Raw genomic sequence first — 23,576 nt, 5'->3', positions numbered from 1 at the left:
AGCTTTACCGTCGGACCGAGTTTTACACAGTGCGGAGCGCTAGGACCGCACTTACATAGTGGCTGAGCCCCTTATTTCGGTCGGATAGTGGAGAGAGACGTGGGTAAAGTAAAAGTAAAAAAAAGTAGTTACATATTTATAGAGAAAAGAGTGTGAGAAAAAATGATGTTGGGGGGTAATTGCATGTGTAATTTTGGGGTATTTTTCTAAGTAATGTCGCATACAATTTATCACACTCTCTCTAAGAAGGCTCCCCCCTCTCTCTTCCTATATTTAGGCGAAGTGTTCTACTGTCCAATGCTCTCACTCCTCTTGCCATATTTAGGCAAAGAGTACGTCTGAGTTAGTGGGCCAGCAAAACCGGGCCGTAGATCGCCGAGAAAGAAGAGACACGCACGGACACTTGTTGCTGCCTGCAGTTACAAACTTACGATGCACGCCGTTCCCTCCTACCTCCCTCCCTCTGAACCCACCCCTCCCTCTGCATAATACAAACAAATTCAATTCCCACCTCTCTCCGTCTCTCTCTACTTTCTCTCTCTAAAAAAACACACTACCCCCTTCCTCTTTCTCTCCCAAAGCACACCTCTCCCTCTTAAGCGTCTCCATCCCTTCTCTCTCTCTTCAGCAAGCTTCTCTTAATCTCTCTCTAACCTTCCCCACCGGAAAAGTCTTTCGTTTTCCGACTCTCCGTTCTCTCTTAAAGAAAACCGCTCTCTTAGCTTCCTGTCCTCTCTCTCTAACTTTCGTCTCTCTCTCTCTCTGCAATTTCTACTGTGTAGGAAACTTACCTCTCTCTTTATCCATCTCTCTCTCTCTCTCTCTCTCTCTCTCTCTCTATCTTTGAAGTGACCCCCTTTCTCATTTATACGATGACCTGACCGAAAAATTGCAGAAATGAACGGCTCCAAAACCGAAATTCTAGGGCATCAGCCCCTTGCTAGCCCCGCCCCCCCTCTGATGCCTAGTGATGAGCCGGGCACCAACCCTGACCCTCCTGCTTCCTCCAAACATGACCATGGCGACAGGGCCTTAGAGAACTCGGATCTGGAAAATAATGGTGAAATTGGCATAGAGAGATTCGATTCTGAGGCAGTTTTAGAGCAGGAAGGTGCAGTTTCTTGCGTGGACCGAGCAGCTGGTTTGCCTGATTCAGTTAAAGTCCAGAAATTTGCGATTTTTCCCCCTAGTGATACTGAGAGCGATTGTGTTTTGGTGGAGGATTTGAGTAACTCTATGGTAGGACGTGAAACGTGTGGAATTGGAGATGAATTGCAAAAGGAAGGAAGCTCTAGTGAGTCTGGGAAAAATGTTTCTGGTTAGTTTTTTATGTTATTGGCGTGCAAGTTTGAATTAGTTATTCAGTTGAATTGGTTGATTATGAGGCATTCTTTGTGGATTTATTCATTGGCTTGCTTGGTTCATTTATTATTTGCTGGATTTGGTAATGAAAATAATCCTGAATGCTAATTTTTGGTTGTCTTCTAGTTTCCTGTAGCCGCATTTATATTTATTCCCTGAGATTTTCCCTTATTTTTTTTTGCTTTCCGCGAATGAGGTTCCATTGTTTATTAAGTGCTTGTGTTTCTATTGTGTATTGGTTCTGGACCCTTTATGCTTTTCCCTACTGTGTACTTCATATTGGTTCTGGACCCTTATGCTTTCACCTACATATAGTCAGTAGCAAAAAAGAAAAAAAAGAGGTAACTTGATGTCCAAAAGATAAAAAAATGATGAGAAAAATAGTTGATGTATCAACACGGGTCTTAATTTGCGAATGCAAAGAGGCAGACTGCTAAAGTATCCTTTGAATGGATCAGTATACAAAAAAGAAAAATGATTACGGTACTGTTTACGAAACCCACAAGTTAGGTGAACTCATTTTTAAAAATCCTCATTATATAATTAATTAAAAAGAAAAATGCTGCCTGTCATACAGGCCCTTTAAATGAATAAGTTACCATTTCACTAAACTTGAAGTGTTGGCCCATTTTTATGGCTTTCACTAAGGGGGCAATGATATATTCTTGCGGGAATTTGATGTACAGATGTATCTTTATGTGACCCTTATCAGTAATGAACTGACAACAGGCTTTAGTAGTTCAGTAAGTTTGGTGCAATTTTATTAATGAATGAACCAGTTGCTTTTGGGACATCAACTTCGATAAGATCCATTGCTAAATCTCACCTTCGTCTTTTCAATCCATACCATTTTTGTCATTTTTTTATTTATTTATCTTTTATGTTTTGGTAATAACATATTTGGTTGGGGCACGTGAAGTTGCATTAAAAATGACCAAGGAACATTAAAACTATGAGTTGAGGCAAAAGACTAAACAGGGGAGGTTATTACTGGTGAAACTTAACTTACGAGAATTTTGACTAGACAAATGAACAATCCATGCCATGGGAGACTGAATAGGAAAAGAAAGGAGTGTGGGAGCATTGGAAGGAGATTGCTGTGGAGGACCTGCAGAGTCCTGAATCCAGAGAGGGTTCCCATCTGAGTTTATCTACTATCTCATTTGAAATGAAAGAAAACCCTGCACTGTGCTTTGGCACACTGACTTTTGTGAAGAAAAATATTTATCCATTGAAGCCGTGTCTTGTTCCTCTGAGAGTTCCAAGGACGAGGTAACAATCAATGTTCCACCTTCTACATTTATTGCATATGTAAGAGAAGCACTGCAGGCCTGCGCACTGCTTTGGCAGTCGACGTGGACAAAGTTTGTTGCACCCCGCTCTGTGTGAAGTAAGCATGTATTCATAGAAGCCATTGGTCATCCACAAAATAAGACGAGACTCAAGGACAGTGTGGCATAAATATTTAACCATTTATAGAGAGGAGATTTGCATGGTCTACATTATAATATGAATATGCTGTCTAGTAGTGGAAGTGACAACTTTGGCTGTAATTTGCGTGAGGTTTTCTGAAGGCTTATTGTCTTGGTTAAGATGCAAAGTCCATCTCTGTAGTTCGAAGTCTCCATGATTTGTCTTGTTTCCCATTGCTTTGTTAGATGAATGACCATCATGTTAAATGGGTGTTCTGACGTCATCTTCTATGGAAATTTGAAAGAAGTTTAGATGAAACAAATAAAGAGAGTTTACATCCCATCTTTCCTACTATGTGTCGGCTCCATAATACTCTTTTGTGGGCTCAATCAAGCTTTTGCCAGCTTAGCAATAGCATTGCAATGTGATCATTTGGGGTATTATAGGAGTTCTCTCGACTCTGCCCCCGTTTTCTATTGTGTGCCTCTATTAATATGACTCTTTTACTCTGTGGATGATATGATTGTTACTGCCAATGGAATTCGTACCTTAGTAAGAAGCTTCTTCATCATCAATTTAGATGGAAGATCTTTGACATCTTAATTATTTTATTGGTCTGGATCTGTCTTGTAGCCATTAAAGGTTGTTTGCAGCATAAAGCCAATGATTTCTTTATGGCCTCAAATGTTCACCATCCTCCACTCAAACAACCTTGACCCAGTGATTTAGTGAGAATATACATATTTATTATCTGGTCCTTATCTTTATCACCAAATGGGTAGTGATCTACAGTGTTTGACCTTTACTTGTCTGAATCTGCCATTTTTAATGATTCATTTTGAAGTTGGAATACCAATCAATATAACTGATAAAATAAACTGAAACTTAAGGTTATTAACATTTATCTGATATATCTTTTCCTTTATATGTTGCTCACAATATCTTTTTTTTAATATTAGAGCTCAAATATAGTTGGTTTTGTTGCTACTAGCAATCAACCATGGCAGTATAATACATAAAAAGTTCCTTTTCCGAATTTGGAATGTCGCAATTAAAGAAATTTTTAGAGAGAGGAATTCCTGGAGAAAATAATTATGCTCCACACTTCTTGTGGTGGTTCTTTCATTGTCTATATACTGGTAATACAATGATGTGATAGACAATTTTCCTCCATTGTTACATGCAATATACGCCTTCCTATTTTGTTACATTCACCTCTCAAAGGAAAGAGCAATACACTTTCCTATTTTCTTTGAATTTTGTTTCTATTACTCCCCCTCAAACTCGGCTGAGGAGGCATTTGACACCTGAGTCTGAAGCAAAGATCTCGAAAAATAAAAGAAAGCCATGTCAATTATGCAGCAGTGGATGCCATAGGTTGGTATTCCGCTTCAACACTTGAATGAGCCACAGTCGATTGTTTCTTAGCACTCCAAGATATGCAGTTGGAATCAAGATAAGTGCAGAAACCAGTGGTTGAATGGCGAGTGTTTAGATACCCAGCCCAGTCTGCATCAGAGAAAACATATACCTCAAGGGAACTATCAAATGAGATTCTTATACCGCATGACGGTATAACTATAAGATAATATTCTTATACCGCATGACTGTGTACCACTGAGATAACGAAGAATCCACTTCACTGTCTGAAAATGTGCAATTCTAGGGGCATGCATAAACTGACACACTGTATTAACACTATGACAAAGGTCAGGCCATGTTGTGTTATGGTAATGTATTGAAGTGCACCAACAATACTCCGATAAAGGGATGGATCAAGGAATGGATCAAAATTCTCATGAATATTATTCTTCATTGCCATTGGTGTTGAAATAGGTTTGGCACCGAGCATCTGAGCGCGATCAAGAAGATCTTGGGCAAATTTGCTTTGCGATAGAAAAAGTCCGCCTGAAAAATAAGATACCCCTATGCTAAGAAAGTAGCGAAGAGGTCCAAGATCTTTCATAGCAAAGTCCCTTCCAAGTTGGGAAATGAACCATTATAAAAGATCTGAATTATCACCAGTAACAATAATACCATCAACATAAAGGAGAAGGATAATAGTGTCTTGAGTAGTGCGATAAACAAATCGATATGAATCGGCTATGCTACAATAAAACCCCAATGATAATAATTAGGCACTAAATCGATCAAACCAGGCTTGTGGTGCTTGCTTGAGACAATATAAAACTCTTTTTAATTTGCAGACATGATTTGGATATTTTTAGCTTACAAATCCTGGAGTTTGTTCCATAAATACAGGTTCCTTAAGAAAGCCATGCAGGGAAACATTTTTCACATCAAGCTGTTTGATAGGCCAGTGGCGCACAATAGCTATGCTGAGCACAATCCGAATACTAGCAGGCTTAATAACAGGACTGAATGTTTCAGAGAAATTAATTCCAACAACCTGATTGTATCCTTTTAGCAACTAGTATGGCCTTAAGACTCTCTAGACTACCATTAGACTTTAATTTAGTCTTATAGACCCAATGACAACCAACAATATTCGTACCTAGAAGAGGTGGAACTAGCTCCCAAGTTGAGTTAACATGTAGGGCTTCAATTTTCTCTTCCATTGCATGATGCCAACCTGGATGACCCAAGGCAGACTTAATGGTTTTAGGTTCAGAACGGATAGCTTCAAAAGTATGAGCACTTGAGATTACTGCCATGGATGGGAGAACCTGAACCCGAGGTCTTTGAGTACCATCTTGAGATCTTGTGACCATGTGATGGTGAGGATGCTTAGAGGCTGGTAAAAAATTAGATTGGTTGGTTTCTTGAATGGCAACATTTTCATCACCATGATTGTGTGTTGCTTCATCCTGGACATCTTGGATTGGTTTTGCAGTGGTGACATCTTCCTCTATAAGAGAAGTTAGAGAGCTATCATCGGTGATAAGCAAAGAAGGACCGGAGGGACCAAATACATCAAGGGCGTCCTGTATGGGTGGTTCATGTGGAGGTGATGAATCAGAAGAGGAAGGACTCAGTATGTCTGGCTGATAACACATTGACCATTCTATATATGTGGACAGCTCCCCCTGAACTTGAGTACTATCAAACAAAGAGTTGGGGTTAGTCTAAGGATATATATTTTCATCAAATACAACATGTCTAGAGATATAGACTTGTTCTGTGGGTGGATGTAGACATATGTAGCTCTTATGCTGGATACTATAGCCGCAGAATACACATGGAAGCGAATGGGTACTAAATTTGTTTGTAGCATAGTCAAGATATTGAAAACACCGACTACTAAATACTCGAAGTGAGGAGTAGTCTAGTAAGCGTCCAAACAATAATGAGTATGGGGAATCCATTTTCAAATTGGAGGGAATTCTATTGATCACAAATACTGCAGTATGAAAGGCTTCAACCCAAACACTTTTAGGAATTCCATGAAACATCATTGTAAGGCCCAATTCTACAATATTTTTATGTTTCCTTTCAGCTATTCCTTTTTGCTCAAGGGTTCCTGGACATGAAAGTTGTCTCATGATTCTATTGTCACTGAGATGAGTAATAAATTCTTTTTTAGCAAATTCACCACCTCCATCACATTGAAAAACTCAAATTCTTTTATCAAACCTCCTTTCAACCATACGATGACATTTCATATATGCAGCGAACAATTCAGATTTTCCGTTTCAAAGGATAAATCTAAGTAAAACAAGTATAATCATCAATAACTATCGCATAAAATCGATAACTCTAATTAGACAAAATTGGAGCAGGGCTCCATAAATTTGAATGAATCTTAAATAGAGGTTCAGTAGAGGTTTCATTAACACCACTGAAAGGAAGCTTACAACATTTTTCCATCTAAAAACTAGCACAAAAAGAATGAGATTTTTTCCATGCATCAATATTAATCAACTGTTTAGATTCTAAGTAACGAATAACTTTATTTTGAGGATGTCCAAGACGTTGATGCCACACTTCTTTCGATGTTCTTTTATTCCTATTAAAAAATAAAGGTTGTTTCACTTCCTAAAGTACATATAGTCTTCCCTTTCTACTTCCGCTGGCCAGAGTTCTTCCTATGCTCATTTCCTTAATCAGAAAACTATTTGATGAGAACTCAAAAATACAAGGAAAATCTGTCGTAAATTGACTAACAAATAAATTTCTTTTTCATTTTAGGCACCAAAAGAACATTAGAAACATTGAATTTTCTAAGCTCAATGGCAATATTTGTATCATTGACATGTGAAATAATTAATTGTTCACCATTCCCAACCATAACTCTATCTGTGCCTCTATAGGGACGAAGATTTTGCAACTTACCTGGATCTCCTGTCATATGAGTCGAGGCACCTGTGTCTGGGAACCATTATGAGTCTGGTAAATCAGCTATAGTCATTGCAGCAAGGGCCTGAGGAATATCTTTTGCTTGGTATGTGTGGTTGAATCGATGCCGGCACTTCAATGCAGTATGTCTAAGTTTCCCTCAAATTTGACAATTTTTTCGAGGTGTTTGAGCTGGCTGTTGTATTTGGAAATCTTGTTGGAAGCCTTGATCCATGTATCGCATAGAAAGTGTACTACCACTTTCTTGATTTTTCTGGGGTACCCTACAACCCACATTACTGATCTGGCTAGTGTGAGCAAATCCACGTCCTCGAGAATTGAAGAAATGTCAACCACCAAAGTTGTTCATCCCTCTACCTCTGTAATTTGGGTTACCTCTTTGGGGTCCAAAAATTTTTTGTTGTCCAATAAAGGCCATATTTTGATTTGGATCTGAGTGTTCTTCACAGACATAGGGTTGATTTCTAATCTCATGGCTTTGAAGAAGAGGTATGATTTCAGAATATGAAGGAATCAGAGGCTTAAACCTAATGGTAGAAAAACTCGTATTTTGAACCAAGTCCATTAAGGAGCCAAAAAACCTTACTTTCATATGGTACAGGTTTTCCAATAGCCGCCAAATCATCACAAATACTTTTGAATTTGTGTATGTATTTTGATAGGGTTGAATTCCCTTTCTTGCAGAGTTGGAGTTGCTGGGTAAGTTGGAACTCCCTAGCTTGAGAAATACCTACATAGGCATTCTTCAGGCATTTCCAATTATTTGTAAAAGTCTTAAGGCCAATAACAAGGCTGAGACATTCTTCTGCCAATGTTTTTGTGATCCAGGCTTTAAGAAGCCGGTCAGACTTTAGCTATGATTTGTAATCTGGGTTTTTGATGTCACTCTTACCATCAGGAGAGCAAATGTTTTGAGTTGGTGTAGGGCAAACACCATTAATGAATCCAAAAAGTTCCTAACTCTCAATGAGAGAGAGCATTTGAGTTTCCCATAATAAATAGTTGTTCTGTGTCAACTTAATAGACACAAAGTTTCCCACATTAAGAGTGGAGGGATATGGATACTTGGATATTGTGGATGAGATATCCATTTGAGCAAAGGTGGAATCCGGAGATATATGGATGGTTTTTTTTTTTTTGAGAGAGAGAGAGTGTGCTTGAACGGAAGAAGATGCGAGGGCTTGATTACTTGTCGAAGAGGACGTGAGGGTTAAATGATTGAAAATAGTGGGAGGTCATGAGATGGAGGACGGCTAGGGGATAATGCTTTGCAAAAGAGAGAAACATAGAAAGACTTTGCAAGAGGTTTGGAGGAGTCCGTATAGCTGTGTGGGGGTTGTTAAGATAGAGTAAAGGAAAAACTTAGGTGATGGGTATTAAGATGGAGTTTTAGGAAGGTTTAAGGAAAGATGGATTTAATAAGGAGAAATTGGGGCGTGAGAGGAAAAGGCTTAGCAAACAACACCAAAAAAGAAAGAAAGAAAGAAAAGGTGATGAGTTTGAATTAAATAAGAGAGTATGGGTTAGATATTAGGGGTTTGGATGGGATGGATGGCATGAGATGGTATGAGTGGAATGGATTAGTAATTGAGAGACTTGAAGACACAAGCTAGGTGAGAGCAGCGACTAACCTTTAGAGATGAAGGCACAATGTGATTGTTTCAATCAATATCCCTTTGAATTTATCCTCAATAGACTGTGCTTTATGGATTGCATCCCAAGCAGCAATGGCTTAAGGGTAGAGGAACGGCCTCAAGGTGGAGGGTTGAGAAGATAGATATTTTCTCTGATGCCATATAGAAATTTTTAGAGAGAGAGAGAAACTATTTGAGAAAATAATTATGCCCCACACTTCTTGTGGTGGTTATTTCATTGTATATATAATGGTAATACAATGATGTAATATACACTTTCTTGTTTTCTTTGAATTTTGTTTCTATTAGCGATGAATGAACGATCTGGTGTTGTCGAGCATTACTTAGTCATATATAAAAGTTTTCAAGAACAAGTTGACTTACATTTTCGCATTACATGGTTTAAGTAAGCATTGTACTTTTCCTGTTTTGAATGTCAGACTGCAGTTTGTTGAGAGCAAAAACTATGCTTGGTGAGTCAACATCTGGTGCACAGGCTGAGTTGCCTGAGGAGCAGACAAGATCTAAGAGTGAGAGACGGAGACATTGTACTGCTTGTGGTGATCAAAACGCTCAAATATTTGATCCAAAGATCCCTGCAAAAAAGCAGGTTTGTAATTCTTCTGTGCTCTTGTATGCTATTTGTTCTGTTATGTAATGCTTTTCCAATTTACATTTCTTGTTACATGCTTTATGTCATTTTCCACCTTTCTCATGAAGCCTTTGTATTTACTGAACTTCTTTTAACATTTGCTTATGCTGAGTTCTGGTTAGGACACCATGATGCTTTCTGGTAGAACGAATTTGAACCACTAAGTGGTGTATGTGTAGGTGGTAAATGTTTTCCTCCAGAAAGTAACAAACTGATGGATGATGCGTTAGTTGACATTCATGTGGGAAATTTTTAATAAATTCTGCAGTTAAGTTTCTAGAACCTAGATATATTTCCTCGTAGCCTAGAATCTCACTTTGATACAACATAGTAAATATTCTGCATATGGAGCCCAATGTGAAGCCAATTGGAGAGAATGATAAGAAATTCAATGTCATAGTTTTCATGTGCTAATTGCATGCACTTGCTGAAATCTATTATAGTATAAAAGCTCACTACTATGTTCAGATCATAGTTGGAAAACCATTTTTTTGGATTAAGGTCATGGTTTTAGGACGTTTGTGTGGGTTTAAACTCTGCCATGTAGGAGACAAGGTCATGTGGTTTTTGTGGATTCTTGTTTTTAGGACTCCACCATGACCTTTCCGTTTGAAACCTTGGGATAAATGTAAACCAAGATCTCAAAGTATAGATCATCCAATGAAAAGCGTAGCATTGGGGATATGGTTTATTGTTGTTCTTTGCAAAAGAGCTGCCTACTTAAGGAAATTCCATGCAGGAACTTGAATGTGTGTACACGTGCGCGCTTGTGTTTTTGTGTAACCTGCTATGCCTTCTACCTCGTCCCTGCTATGCCTTCTACCTCGTCCCCGATGTCAAGTAGTCCTGTCAGCTAGGCTGACTGGTGTCTGTATAGCACGCGCCTACTCGCCTAGCCTCAGCCCTGGTTCAGGTGGGAGGGACCTAGCTTGAGAGATGGAGAAAGAGAACCACGATCGAGCTTTTGTTGAGTCGAGTGAGACGGCACGAGAGTGCCTCGCACATATGTTTGTACGTTAGTGTTAAAAAATTCAGAGGCGGGTTTCTAGGTGGCTAGGGATCCTTTTACATGTAATATTGGAAAAACTTATGATCTAGCAACGGTGGGTGTCCAGACAACAACTTATGATCTAGTATGTAGCTAGAGTTATGATCTAGTGCGTACATGGAGAAAAACAAAGAACCAAAAGTCTCGGGGTGTTAACGGATCAACTTCTGCTATAGTATGTAACACCTACAAAGATACTTTCTTTGAGCCCACTATTAGCTATTGAGTCTGTGCCCTCATTAGCCTCACTAAGGACATGTACATTTTTTGAATGTGAAGGACATGTACATTTTTTGAATGTGAAGGACATGTACATTGTGCATTCCCTTGAATGCATAAATGTTAAGTATCTCAACAAAGATCAAATGGCGAGGGACTGATGCTTCATTTTGAGCCCATCTAATAACATTAGAACATTGATAGGTAGAACCAACTCAGACAGACATATTCCTAGCCATCAATAGTGTTGTAGCCTATGCCATATGAAATCAAAGAAAATCAGGTTTCGTCATGGACTGCGAGACTTGGACCGTGTCTTTGATGTGTTGAACTTGTGAAGGTGGGTTGCTTAGAATCTCCATTTGCAGAAAATCTGGATGATAGATTTTAGTGTCTGTCATGATATATAAGGGAGCCCCTTGTTTTTGCGACATTTGTCCTTCTTAATTCTGATTTTGTCCCCCTAATTTTCAATATATAATTTTTGTTTCCCTTTCTCAAAAGACAACCACCATATAATTCTAGGAGTCACAATAGTGACTCTTCACTAATGACTTATGGGATACACCCTTTTATTCATATCTATTTTGACTCTTCACTAATTAATTATTAGTACATATGGGTACACCCTTTATATATGGTGACTCTTCACTTACATATGGGCTACAACCGTTTATCAGGAGTGACTTTTTATATCTATTGTGACTCTAAGAGGCAAAATGTGAGGGTATACATTTTCAATCGTGCTCCCCCATACTTTATTAATGATTGTTTAGATCGTTATAATTAATTTTTTTTATTATAATTATTATTGGTATTAGTAATTATTATAAAATTAAAAATCATGGGTGAAAAATACTATTAATGACACTAAATATTGTAACAACTGCGCAAATAAGTATAATCCTAATTAAATATTATAATTACGTTATATAACTATGAATTCATAATTATATGATGATGATGATAATGATGATAATAATAATGATAACAATTACACAACAATAATGAATATTATACAAAATTATAATTATAACAGTTATCTCAATAATATTATCTTGATGTTAATTTGTTATATAAAATTTTATTTGTTAAATTGTAAATATCATATAAAGAATTTACTCATTTCGCTAAGTCTAATATATAATCGCATAGTCTAAAGAGAGATATAGTCATATTTTCATTCTTTGCTATCAATTTCATGATATTTGTATAACGTTTTAATGGGACCTGTGAAGCAAGTGCATATTACTTGTAATCAGATATGTCGAATTGGTAGAGGGTTGAGCCATGAGCTGAAGAGTGACATAGAGAAGCAGTTTGATAGTTAAAACCCCACCAAAAAACACAAAAAAAAACGAAAGAAAAAAAGAAAAGGAAAACAAAGTTAAAAAAAACAAAAAGAGGGCAAGAAGAAAAAAACAAGAAAAAGAAACACATATCATCAATATCACTCTTTAATCCTTCCTGATACAGGAGATGGTGGAACCAAAGCTTGTCAAAGTTGATTCTGGGAGCAAAGGTCAATGAATTATAACCTAAAGTCAGTGGATTGGCATTCAGGAATTATAACCTAAAGTCACCACATTCTTGAGAAAACAGGGAAACATGACAAAAAATAAAAAATAAAATAAATAAATTCAAATTATAGATAAATATCTGTTTTAGCTTTATTTTACCTTGTTTATGGCTACAAGTATTGTTGTATAGTGTTTTGTTTACTGTGCAGATGCATAAGTTCTTGAACCACCTGTACAGATCTTAAAAAGGCAAAAGTAAGGCGCTTTAACGACCCTTATGAGACTTCCTACTGTCATAACTATTGCTCATGTAGCCCTCTTCCTTTACATGATGATCACTACCAATTTGCTGTTATTAGTAATCATCTAGCCTTTTGAACTATATCTTGTACTATCTATACCCTTGGATTTTTCTTCATTATCTTCAGTCGTCAACTCCCTTTGCTGAAATGGAAAGTAAACTATTAACAATGAGTAATCATAATCTGTTACCGATCTGTTAGCTAGTAGAAGCAAAACTTAAAAGAAAAAACTCCCATAAATCTCACTTAGTTCCCTTTCTTGTCTTCTTTCGGTGTTTAGCGGAGCGTTGGAGTTGGGGCAGCTGCACGGTTTCCTTCAACATCTTCAATACCTTCCACCATTGGCTTAATGGTAGAATGATAAAAAACAACCATATGTAGTCTTTGAGTTATATTGGAGCCTATTGATTGGCTATTCACTTGTTGCTCAGGTCCATGATATTGAAGCCATTTTGATTCTGTTGTGTCTTTCTCTCAATATACCTCTCTTTGAAATGCATGTGGTTCATTATAAAGGATAGAAGATCTAATTAGTTTGCTTTCTTAACTCAATTTCTATCTTTTTATTAAGGTCCTTATGTGAAATTCTTATATTTCCTGAAAACATAAGGTGAACTTAAAGTTGAAATTCCACATTTAGAAATTTCAGTGCAAAATATGTGAATGCGAAAACCACAGCTAAAGATTTATGTTATTTGTACTACTGAAAAATGAAATGCTAGATTAAATAATTTTCTAATGAACTATTTGTCGGATTCATGACAAATATTCCGTGTTTACTATTCTTAAGCTTATTTCCAGACTCACGAAGTGGCTATATGAATTTTTTTCTGTTTGGAAATTCAAAATAAACCTAGATGGTGGATCTACTCTTTTTTAGTTTGAGTAAGGCCTGTCCTACTTTTTAATGCATTATACACTAAAATTCGACACACAAGGAATGCATAAATAGCACATGGGGCTCTCATGGTCCTTGGTCCATTCTATGTCTTTACAGGCATGCATTATGTGCATAATCAACCGTTTCTTGATATCTATTCAGTTGTTCACATCAGTAACTATACTATCAATGGTAATGTTCTATTCTTAGTTCAGTTGTGATATCATTATTGTAATTGCACTGCAGTTTTAAATAATGTCCAGTTGCATTTACTGGATGGTGCAGATGCATTCTCAGCATTTATAATTGATATGCCCATGACCCTACATATGTTATTCATGCTCTTACTCAAAAAATATTAGTTTCATTTTCTCCATAGGGTCATTCCTATATTGCCTAAGTATGCTTTCCATCAAACTACAAGTGTCAGACTGTACAGTTTTACACCAATGGCACAGTCCTTGATATGGCAAAGGGCACTAATGCCCAGATGTTTCTATTTTTCAAAACCATTCATTGTCATTTCTCTCTATTGATGAGTGGCCTATTGTTAAGACTTGAGCATCGACTTAAATGCCATCATTTGTAACACTCCACGAGGTTAAAAAGTGCTCGGAAATTTGCTTTGTTCGAGCGTGCTACTCTTTGTTTGGAAAAAAAAAAAAGTGCTATCGCCTGCAAATGTTATAATTATGATTTTTTATTTTTTGTTTGTGATTCTTTTGTTTTATTTGCGGCATTGCATGTGTCTTACCATGGGAGAGAAAAGTATAAAAAGTACCCCCCAAAAAAAAGGCACTGTGGTCAGGATAGTCAACATGCACGGAGCTAAGTGCTAAACATTCTTGGGACGTTTATCGGTCAAATAGCTTCCACTTTTTCAGATATGACAGAACATTTTTTGTTTTGGAAAAAAAAAATATGATGCAACATTTAATAAAGTTGGCTTAAAAACAATTATTTTCCTTCATATCAGCAAGGTGTGGCATCTCATTATAAGTAACAACAAAGAAATCTGTAGTTGCTTGTTTGTTGTTCTCATCCGTAGTGCATTACTAGCCGTTTGCTACCTTGCTGTAATAGCTGAAATTAACAGCCTGCAACCTCCCCCCTCCCAAAAAAAAAGAAAAAAAGAAAAAAAGAAAAGAAAAAAAGAAAAGAAAAAATTCCATTTTCCCGAGAAGTTTGATTTGCCTTCGTATTTTGATTTATTTTGATTATATTGCATGTTATTTTTTAAGTTCATGTTTGGTTGTTTTCTTGAGTAAGCAATATGTTAGTTTTCAATTGCATTGGAAAGAATAAGAGTCCTATTAGTTTTTTAGGAAGAAAGTTTTAATCTATGGTTTGATAAAAGATAGATTGTAATTTGCATATGCTTTTCTATGTGTACTTGTGCATGCAACTCAGTGTTCTGAACTTGACATTCACAGCTTAAAATGTTGGCCAGAATGGCAACTGTGAAAAATGACGGCACTGTAGAATTTGAAGTTACCGAAAATCTTCCACATGATGATGTTGATCATGGATCTGAAGCTCATACTGGAGCTGTGGATGAAGAAACTGATGAGTTGATCGACCTGCAAGATATCCAGCCATTGCAGATTGTGATGCTTATTGTTGGTACCCAAGGAGATGTACAACCATTCGTTGCTATTGGTAAACGCTTGCAGGTTATTAGCCTAAGACATTGAATTTCCTCTATGATTTATTTGTTCTTCAACTCAGGAAACATTGCTCTGATATATCGGGTATTTATGGCAACAGTAAATAAGGCTAATAAAAATGGAAAACTTATTGTGTTTGTCAGGATGGCCTTGACCAATGATCCTTTTGTCCTAATTATTTGCATATGGTGACGAGCATTTTCCATCAACTGATTTGAAGTAATATGAATATTGGGCATATGGTGACGAGCATTGTGTATTGTTGTTGCAGTATGTAATTTTTTTGTGCTTATATACTGTAGAATGAACACCACATGATGTTCTCTCATCAGCTCCCTTGTATTTGGGATAGAGAATCAAATAAACAAGAAATCATACGGTAAACTGGAACCATTCTAAATAGCTCTTTATGCTGCTTTGTCTTCATAGTATGTGTTTACATGCAAATATGACGTGGAAATCGACTCGAGGTCTATCCATCTCGATTTGTGTCCAAACTCGTTATTTTAAAATATTAATTGAGAGTGGGTTCCGTCAAATTATGATCTATGAAGAAATCAGTCCTGGAATACCTATTCTTCACAAAGCGTTTGAGAGGGCCAGCTTAGATATGTGTAAAACTGATAGAAACCTTTGGAAATGAGGGGAAAGCAAGAGGAATGATCATTTATAAGGGTTTTAGAAATGGAGGAAGCAAATAACAAATTAAACAAATAAACAACAGAATAAAAGAAATAAAATACCTGGAAGCGGCACCCAGAGTTGAGGCCTGTATTAGACAAAGATGTGAGTCTTTTCCTCATTCACCTTGATATTTGCAGGTCCATAAGTTTTCATGAACTCCAGGGAAGAGTTGTGCCCAGGAATTTACATCTAGGGCTTTGATTGGCTAGAAAAGATGCTTTCTTCTCTAGGGTCTACTGTGTTTTCAAAGGCTAGGGTTTGAAGTCTCCTAGGGTTTGTGATTGACAAGCTAGGGTTTTGGGGAAGGTAGTAGGGTTTTTAGTCTCAAAAGATCCCCCAAAATGAACGGGAAGTGGTCCTTTAATAAGGAAAAGGGAAGTTTATCGAGATACACATTAGAGAGGAACAATTTAACATTATAGCCAAATCTTTTTATTTAATTTCAAACTACCCATCAAAAGACTCATGATCATGAGTTGGAATAGTTGCATTTGGGCAAAATGCTAAATAGTTCATCTTATGAGTATCTGGATAAATTTCTCTAAGGCAAATATAGCTCTATAGCAAAAACAGGAAAGGCACCAATCCGGATTAAAACTGGACCATTTTAACGGCAGTGATGAGGGTCGCGTCGCTGGGCCTAGTGACACGGTCCGTGTCGTTGGGCTGTTTTACACCATTTTCTATAATTTGTTCTGTACTTCTATTTTTGTGGTATTTTCTATTAAATTCTGCTCAGTACATTCTAGGTTCGGTCGATTTGAAATATTTTCTATTTTGGGTGTTGGTCTCCTAAAATAGGTTCTGTCATATATTCGTGGAATATTTTGAAGTCTTGACTATGGTTCAGTGTTGACTACAGTTTATTGCATCCTATGGGCTTGTGTGCTAGTGTGCTTAACGGTTCAAGGACTCTGGAATAAATCTAATTTCGGAAGGAATGTGTGCATTATGATTTCTTTAGTGGCTTATGTTGCATCTCTATTGAGTATTAAATATTTGTGAACAACACTTGTTGCTTCAAGATGAAACCATGAGATGTTATGTCAGAATAGTTTGCAGATTGTGTTAACACATTTACTTTCGCAGGTTTATGGGCATCGTGTTAGACTGGCGACTCATTCAAATTTTGAGGAATTTGTTTTGACTGCTGGCTTGGAGTTCTATCCTTTAGGTGGAGATCCAAAAGTTCTTGCGGGTTGTAAGTGCTTTTGCTGATCCTTTCATTTTAGTGAAAGTAAGGTATGCACATGAAAGTGTCTGATGGCTGAATGATATTGTTTTGTTTTTGTTGAAAATTTTTGGCCTCGTCAGTGTTACTAAAAAACATTTTAATCAAGAACTCAGCAATAAGTTATATCAAACTATTAGTAATATAATCTGAATTTGGAAAGGTGTCATTATTAAATTAAAATGTAAGGAGGTGCAGGCAAGTGTTGTTAAGACCTTTTACGATGGTGAGTCTCTTCAAAATGCTTCTCCATTCCCCAATTATTCAATAGAGCGCCATACTCAACACATCAGGTTTCCTAAAATGGTGTGCTGGCAAACTTAGCCTTAACATTATCAAGCCGTAAAAATGCTCCCTGATTGTAAGAAGGCTCCAAGAATGAATATGGATGGTATAGTTAAAGGCAAAAAAAATTTATAAATTAAAAAATCATAAATTAAGTTGCGCTGATGAATGAAGACTATATGGGTGATGTGCTGCATACAGTATGCAAACTTTGGAGTCTTCAAGGACCAATAGAGGGACCTTCGTTTCTCTTGGCATCCCACGTCCTGCGGTCTACATCCAACGCCTGCATGCTATCTCTAGCCTTTTAATTATCTCCTTTTCCAGAGTCACTACTCCCCTTTGATGCAATATTGTGCTCAACCTTCTCAAGTTGAAAGCTGACAAAGTGCAGGAGGGTAATCCACACTTGTCTGTTTTCATTGCTATTCTTGCCATGGAATATAGGAAAATGATTTCATTGACATTCTTGCCATGGAATATAGGAAAATGACAAACTTATAGGTTACAAATAAGCAGAAAATGGAAAGTGTGAAAATGCTTTCACAGGGCTTGGTGTGTGACAAAGAACCAGCCCTCAGGTACCCTCATGTATGGCAGTGGAATCGTGGATTACAGGACTCTTTAGCTGTAAAATGATCACAAAAAAAGGAAGGCTTTTTTTATTTCAAAATTATGGAGGAAGCTTCGTTCGTTTCTTTGGCTTTGGTGCTCATATTTTCATGCTATTTGATAGGATCATCTTGTTTTACCCCTTTTCTGTGCAGGCAGCTGCTAAATTTGGAGTTATATTTCGAGTAATCTGTGAAATTAATGAAATCAGGAGATATTAATGGTTTCTACAAAAAATTGTTTTCTGGATTGGTCTTTTTTTTTTTTTTAATGTTTTTAATGTTAAAATGAACTTTGCAGTTATTATTCAAATGAAATTATAATAGCTTAACCTTCTCCTTTAGGTTGATTTTTGAGTGCATGTGCGTGCACACGCATGTGTGTGTCCGTGTGCATGCGTGTACGTGTGCATGGGAGAAAGTTTAGGTTAGGTAACCTAAGGAGACCACATAGAGAGAGTTAAAGCTGGTGTAGGTTTTCGAGGTAGGACATGTGGAATTCAACTAGAAGACGATGTTATAGACGGAAAGTTCAGGGTAGGTTCACCTAGGGAGACCACAAAGTGAGGGTTCAAGATAGCCTAGGTTTTCAAGGATTATATATAGGCTAGACTGAGAGATATTGCAAAATTGTTGGCAACATATATTTTTAGTCAATTCTACAATATTCTAATAATCTCTAGAAAATCTCAGACCAAATCTCTAAGAATCATAATCCAATTCAACTCTCTCTCTCTCTCTCTCTCTCAACCTTGGTCTTCCCTTGTTCTCTCTCTCTCTGAAAACTAAAATTGACTAAATATCGAATCTCTATTCCTCTATTCTATCTAGATCATGTAATCTCTCTCCTTCTTTCCCCAATCGTACCACACATCTCTCTCACAACCTCCTAAAGAGGTATTTTATCTGGTCCTATATTCTCTTCATCTCTGAAGGTTACAAATATTTTAAATGCAATCTCTCTAATTTACTAAATATAAAATCTGTCTTCCTCTATTCTATCTAGATCATGTGATCTCTGTTCCTCTTTCCCCAATCTTACCACACCTCTCCCTCACAACCTCCTAAAGAGATATTTTTATCTGGTCCTATATTCTCTTTATCTCTTAAGGTTACAGATACTTTAAATGCAATACTTCAACTGAAGATCTGCATCTCATGGAAAGAGGGAAAAATTGTTTACTGTATCAGCATTACACATTTTACATGTTTAAGTAGTCATTGGTCTAGGACCTGACTCAGCTAATTTCTTTGGGATTCGAACTGGGTGCATCTGGGGGGTGTGTTTTTTTTTTTCATTACCAGGGGCGGGTTATAGTGTCATTAATTACCCCGTCTGCCAACTTATTGAAAAAAGAGAATATTCTCTTGTTCACTATGAGTGAGAAATGGATAATCCAATTAAGTATGCTGCAAAATTGATTACTTGTTATAGTAGCATCACTTTACCTCTCTCATGGCCCCTCTTCCCTATGATGTAGATGTCCCTGTTTTTGACCCATTCTCAATGAAATAATAATTTAAAAAAAGAAAAAAAAAGATAAAAAAAAGATAAAAAAAAGTGATTGTCCTGCTACTTTCATCACAATTTTCCCACAATTACAATTGTGAAAGGCAGGTGAGTGATTTTTTTTTCCTTCCCCTCTCTCCAATATTTGGGTGTGTGTGTGTGTGCACTCGCTCGTGGGCGCGTGTTTAGATCTAGCTGACATGACACGTTCTTTTTTACATGTGCAGACATGGTCAAGAATAAGGGGTTCTTGCCTTCTGGAGCTTCTGAGATACCTATCCAAAGAAAACAAATAAAGGAAATCATAAATTCTTTGTTACCAGCATGCAGAGAGCCGTATGGGAGTTCTGGTGTTCCTTTTAAGGCAGACGCAATAATTTCCAATCCTCCAGCCTATGGTTAGTTTTTTTTTTTAATGATTAGACAATAACTGCCTTCTCTATTTTCTTTCAATGTCTCAAATTTGAAGACTCTAATTTTCTTCAATTTTCATGGACTTTCCCTGTTTTCAAGGGTCTCATAACTTATAACTACCTACTAGATTCAGTTATCAGAGCAAACCATTTTGACTAAAAGTCTCGACCTCCAATATCCAGTTATAAACTGCCAGCCTGATGGTGATAATATTGGCAAATATAGAGGTTGTGCTTATTTTTGATATTTGACCTCAGTCATTGAATGATATTTTTTTACATGAGATGTGTGTCATATAGTTACTTCGCAATATGTTGAGTTTCTCTTCTGGAGTTCTACATTTTGTTCGCCAGCAGATGGGCAGTTAGCAGACTCTCTCTCTCTCTCTCTCTCTCTCTCTCTCTCTCAATGTCAGAGTCTTTTTTGGATTACATTGTGTGTTTTTCTAGTGCTACACTGATACTAAACTGATGCAAATTTCCAAGAATTGTGCAAATTTCACTTTTCAATGAGGTGCTGGGCTTGTGGTTGCATTACTTCTTACAACTTTCAAGTTAGAAATTGTGGAGGAACAGTGAAAGCAGAACATAGTAGGATTCCCCAAATATTCATAAAAGTTGCAATGATTTGGGACAGTTGATCTCCTGATTGCTTTACATCTCTGTGGTTCGGGGTTGGTAATGAAATAGTTAAGGCACTTCATATGGCTCTGATGGTGAAACTAGCTGGACCAGAATGATTGGTATCATTTTCCTTGAATTGAAAAACCTCAAAACATGCAAGGATGCACTGAGTCCTGTGGGGACTTGCCAAGTTCTCTTTCCCTTCTTTTTTTCACAAATGGGGCTCAAGACTAGCCTCTGCTGAGTTGAATCATTTGACACCTACATGTGATCATCGGTAACCTAAAGCATTATGTGAAACCAGTTTGCTTGAAGTTAATTTTTTTTCCAAATGATTTCAAATTGTTTGAAAAAAATCAGATGTCTTTGTACATGTTTTTTTCAAATTGGGAAAAAACCATTGCTGATCTTTACTGAGAACCTGATTAATTTGTTTGAAAACAATTGCTTTTGTTCTTTAAATTGTTTCTTGATCTCAGGAATGATCTTTTTAAATGAGTTTTTAAAAGATAAATATTAGCAAAATTACATTCTATGTGTTTTGGTTACTCTATCATGTGTGTGTTTTGGTTACTCTTCATACTTCTTCTTTATCTTTATGAACTGTGATCAATGGTTTTGTCTTCTTCTAGAGGTTCCTTCTCCAAGCCATTAGAGTCATGCAAGGAGATTTGATTTTCTCTTCAAGCCTGTAAATCATCCTGGGTCGTAGTGAGCTTTGGGAAATCTACTCATTGTAATGTTAAGACGAGTTTACTCTCATGTCCCCTCAAAATGACATTATTATAAAATTCTCCCTAATTCTTTGTTCTGTATGTTCATACCTTTTTTTCACGTTTTACCAAAATGGCCTACTTTGGACCTTTAAGTTCCGAAGTGAGAAGACATTGCCGTGGATCTTGAAGTTTTGAAAGTAAGACTCAAAGTGATGACTTTGGATGTTCAAGATCCAAGGCTAATGTTGACTTCAGACTTTCAAGGTCTGAAGTCAACTTATTGGAATGACTTCGGACCTTGAAGATCCTATCATTTTGGCAGAACTTGACTTTGGATTGTGAAAGTCTGAAGTCGGGAAAGAAAACTCTTGACTTCCGACCATGAAGTTTCAAACCCAGTGAAAAAAGAGTTGACTTTGGAACAAAAATGTTCGAAGTTTTGTTAAAAAATATTCGGGAGTTGGGTATGAAGTCATATCAACATCTGAAGTGGGGTCATTTTGGGAATAAAAATGGCAAAAATGTATGAATGTAAAATTAAAAAAAAAAGATAAAAGAAAAACATGAGCATAAATTTCTCTAAGTGTAACTTGTAGAGAGTGAGAGGTATAATATGTAAAATGTGTGGGATTCCTATAGTAACAGATATTGAGGGGGACATGAGCATGAATTTCTCTGATTGAGAGAGAGAGAGAGAGAGAGAGAGAGAGAGAGAGAGAGAGAGAGAGAGAGAGAGAGAGATGTATCAAAATGATCTTGTAGGTCAATGAAGAAGATTGTAATCTGGATTTTTCTGGGAGAAAGGACTAAATCCAGTGAGAAATGGATCAAATGGTGAAAATAGGCGGAAAAGTGGGAGAAACAGCCAAAATCCAGTGGAAAAATCACCTAAGTTTTTGAAAAATTGGACAATTCCCAGTTCTAGTAAATTAATCGCCTAGTTTGCTACAGAAAAAAGGGTGGACTTCTGGTAGATCTCCTGATTTGGGTTTGAAAATGGATCGTTACCCCCCACATTCAGATCGGACTCAGTCAATTCTGAGTCAGATCACTGGTTCTTTTAAGTCTAAAAACACAGAACTGGCTTTGGAGCTGGGCAGTGCCCGGGTCAGGTGACTTGTGTCTTCTTGAAAAACAAACACATTTTTTAAAAGAACACCGGCTGTATTTTTTGAAGACTTGGGTAAACTCGAGCTAAACTCAAGGTATACAAGGTTAAGACTTGTATTATCCAGAACTGGCAGTGTGCTGGTTCCGAGAAACTTGGGCAAGTCCAATTTAGATATTCTTATAGATTATACAAGTTTGGTATTCTGGATTGCTATATAACATTGAAATGTACCCCAGTTTGGCCTTTTATCTTCTTGAAGAATTTTGTAGATGATATGCTCTTCTTTCTCTTTCATCTGGATGAAGTTCAAAATGGTAATGGCTTCTGTAAGCCTAAATGACATTATTTTTCCCTCTGTTCCTTTTGAGTTTTCTGTTATGCATTCATTTGTGTTGAAGCTTCTGCAAATTTCAGATTAACTTAATTTCTTGCATCTTTATAATCTAATATTGGATGTAATTTGCCAAAACTTAGTTAATGTATGGATAGACAGATTATATATATTGAAGCGAATTATTAGTTCCATATATGTTCCTTGGAATTAATGACACCCTGTGAATATAACATGATTTTCAATTTATTGAATGGGTGTCTTTTCCATGTCTATTGATAAGCAATATGTGGGTTTTGATTCTTTTCCTTTGTGAGTTCATATGTTTAGTGTTATATGCATAGGGCTGGTAGTCAGGTCAGGTGGTTGTTCAACCTGTCCGTGTTCAGGTTGAATTTCTGGACCTGGCAGTTCAGGTACTGGTCCAGAAGTATTGGATCCTACAGCCATGTCCAGGTCTAGACCCTACTTAACCAGGCTGACCCGACTGATATATATGTATAATAAACCCGACAGCCCTGTCCAGGTCTAGCCCCTAATTAACCAGCCGGCACAACTTGGTGTTATATGTATATATATTATGCTTCATATATATAATTTTTATTTGTTTATGTTTTGATCCAGACCTGACTTGATTCGGCCCTGTCCAGGGTCCACCCACCCTTGGTCCTTGTCGTGCATTTATGATCCTATATTGGCACCAGAACATATGTGGAAGTTTCTTGATTCAACTGCTGACCTTTTTTTTTCTTTTTGAATGTTAACGTGGGACCTAGTGGGAATGGAACCTTAAATGTCATGTTGTGGCACCTGCCGCCCTAATAACTCTGCCTAGAACCTGTTTCCAAGTTCTAACATTTCTAATTTTTTGTTCAGGTCATACCCATGTTGCTGAGGCTCTGAAAGTACCACTACACATTTTTTTCACTATGCCATGGACGTAAGTTGAATTACTAGCTTACTGATTTTTTACGCTCCCCAAACTAGTGCTTACAGCTGTTTTCATGTTTTTTTTTTCTTTTTTTTTGACAGATTTTGTTGAGTTC

The 23,576-nt window shown here is 37.0% G+C and overlaps 1 protein-coding gene across 10 annotated transcripts in view; it reads left to right on the top strand.

The window, feature by feature from the left end:
- Positions 1-485: 485 nt before the first annotated feature.
- The window catches only part of SGT (UDP-Glycosyltransferase superfamily protein), a 37,056-nt gene continuing 13,965 nt past the window's right edge, over positions 486-23,576 (top strand). For 3 of the 10 annotated variants that reach the window (XR_002282600.2, XM_020673481.2, XM_020673482.2), the window contains exons 1-7: positions 916-1,318; positions 9,167-9,336; positions 12,748-12,819; positions 14,781-15,020; positions 16,788-16,899; positions 19,563-19,733; positions 23,407-23,470. Coding sequence is in view for 8 of the 10 variants with exons in the window: in XM_020673481.2 (XP_020529140.2) it covers positions 961-1,318; positions 9,167-9,336; positions 12,748-12,819; positions 14,781-15,020; positions 16,788-16,899; positions 19,563-19,733; positions 23,407-23,470 (1,187 nt within the window). In the remaining 2 variants the exon portion in view is untranslated. Of the gene's footprint in view, positions 1,319-9,166; positions 9,337-12,747; positions 12,820-14,780; positions 15,021-16,787; positions 16,900-19,562; positions 19,734-23,406; positions 23,471-23,576 lie in introns of all 10 variants that reach the window. The other 7 variants (XR_016060020.1, XM_088872939.1, XM_088872941.1 and 4 more) reach the window with 6 other exon arrangements.

This window comes from Amborella trichopoda, chromosome 7 (assembly GCF_054954075.1).
Source record: "Amborella trichopoda isolate Santa Cruz 75 chromosome 7, AtrichopodaSantaCruz75HAP2 v2.0, whole genome shotgun sequence".
NCBI lineage: Eukaryota > Viridiplantae > Streptophyta > Magnoliopsida > Amborellales > Amborellaceae > Amborella > Amborella trichopoda.
Note: the sequence above shows the minus strand (reverse complement) of the source record. Positions and strands in the feature narration are given on the sequence as shown.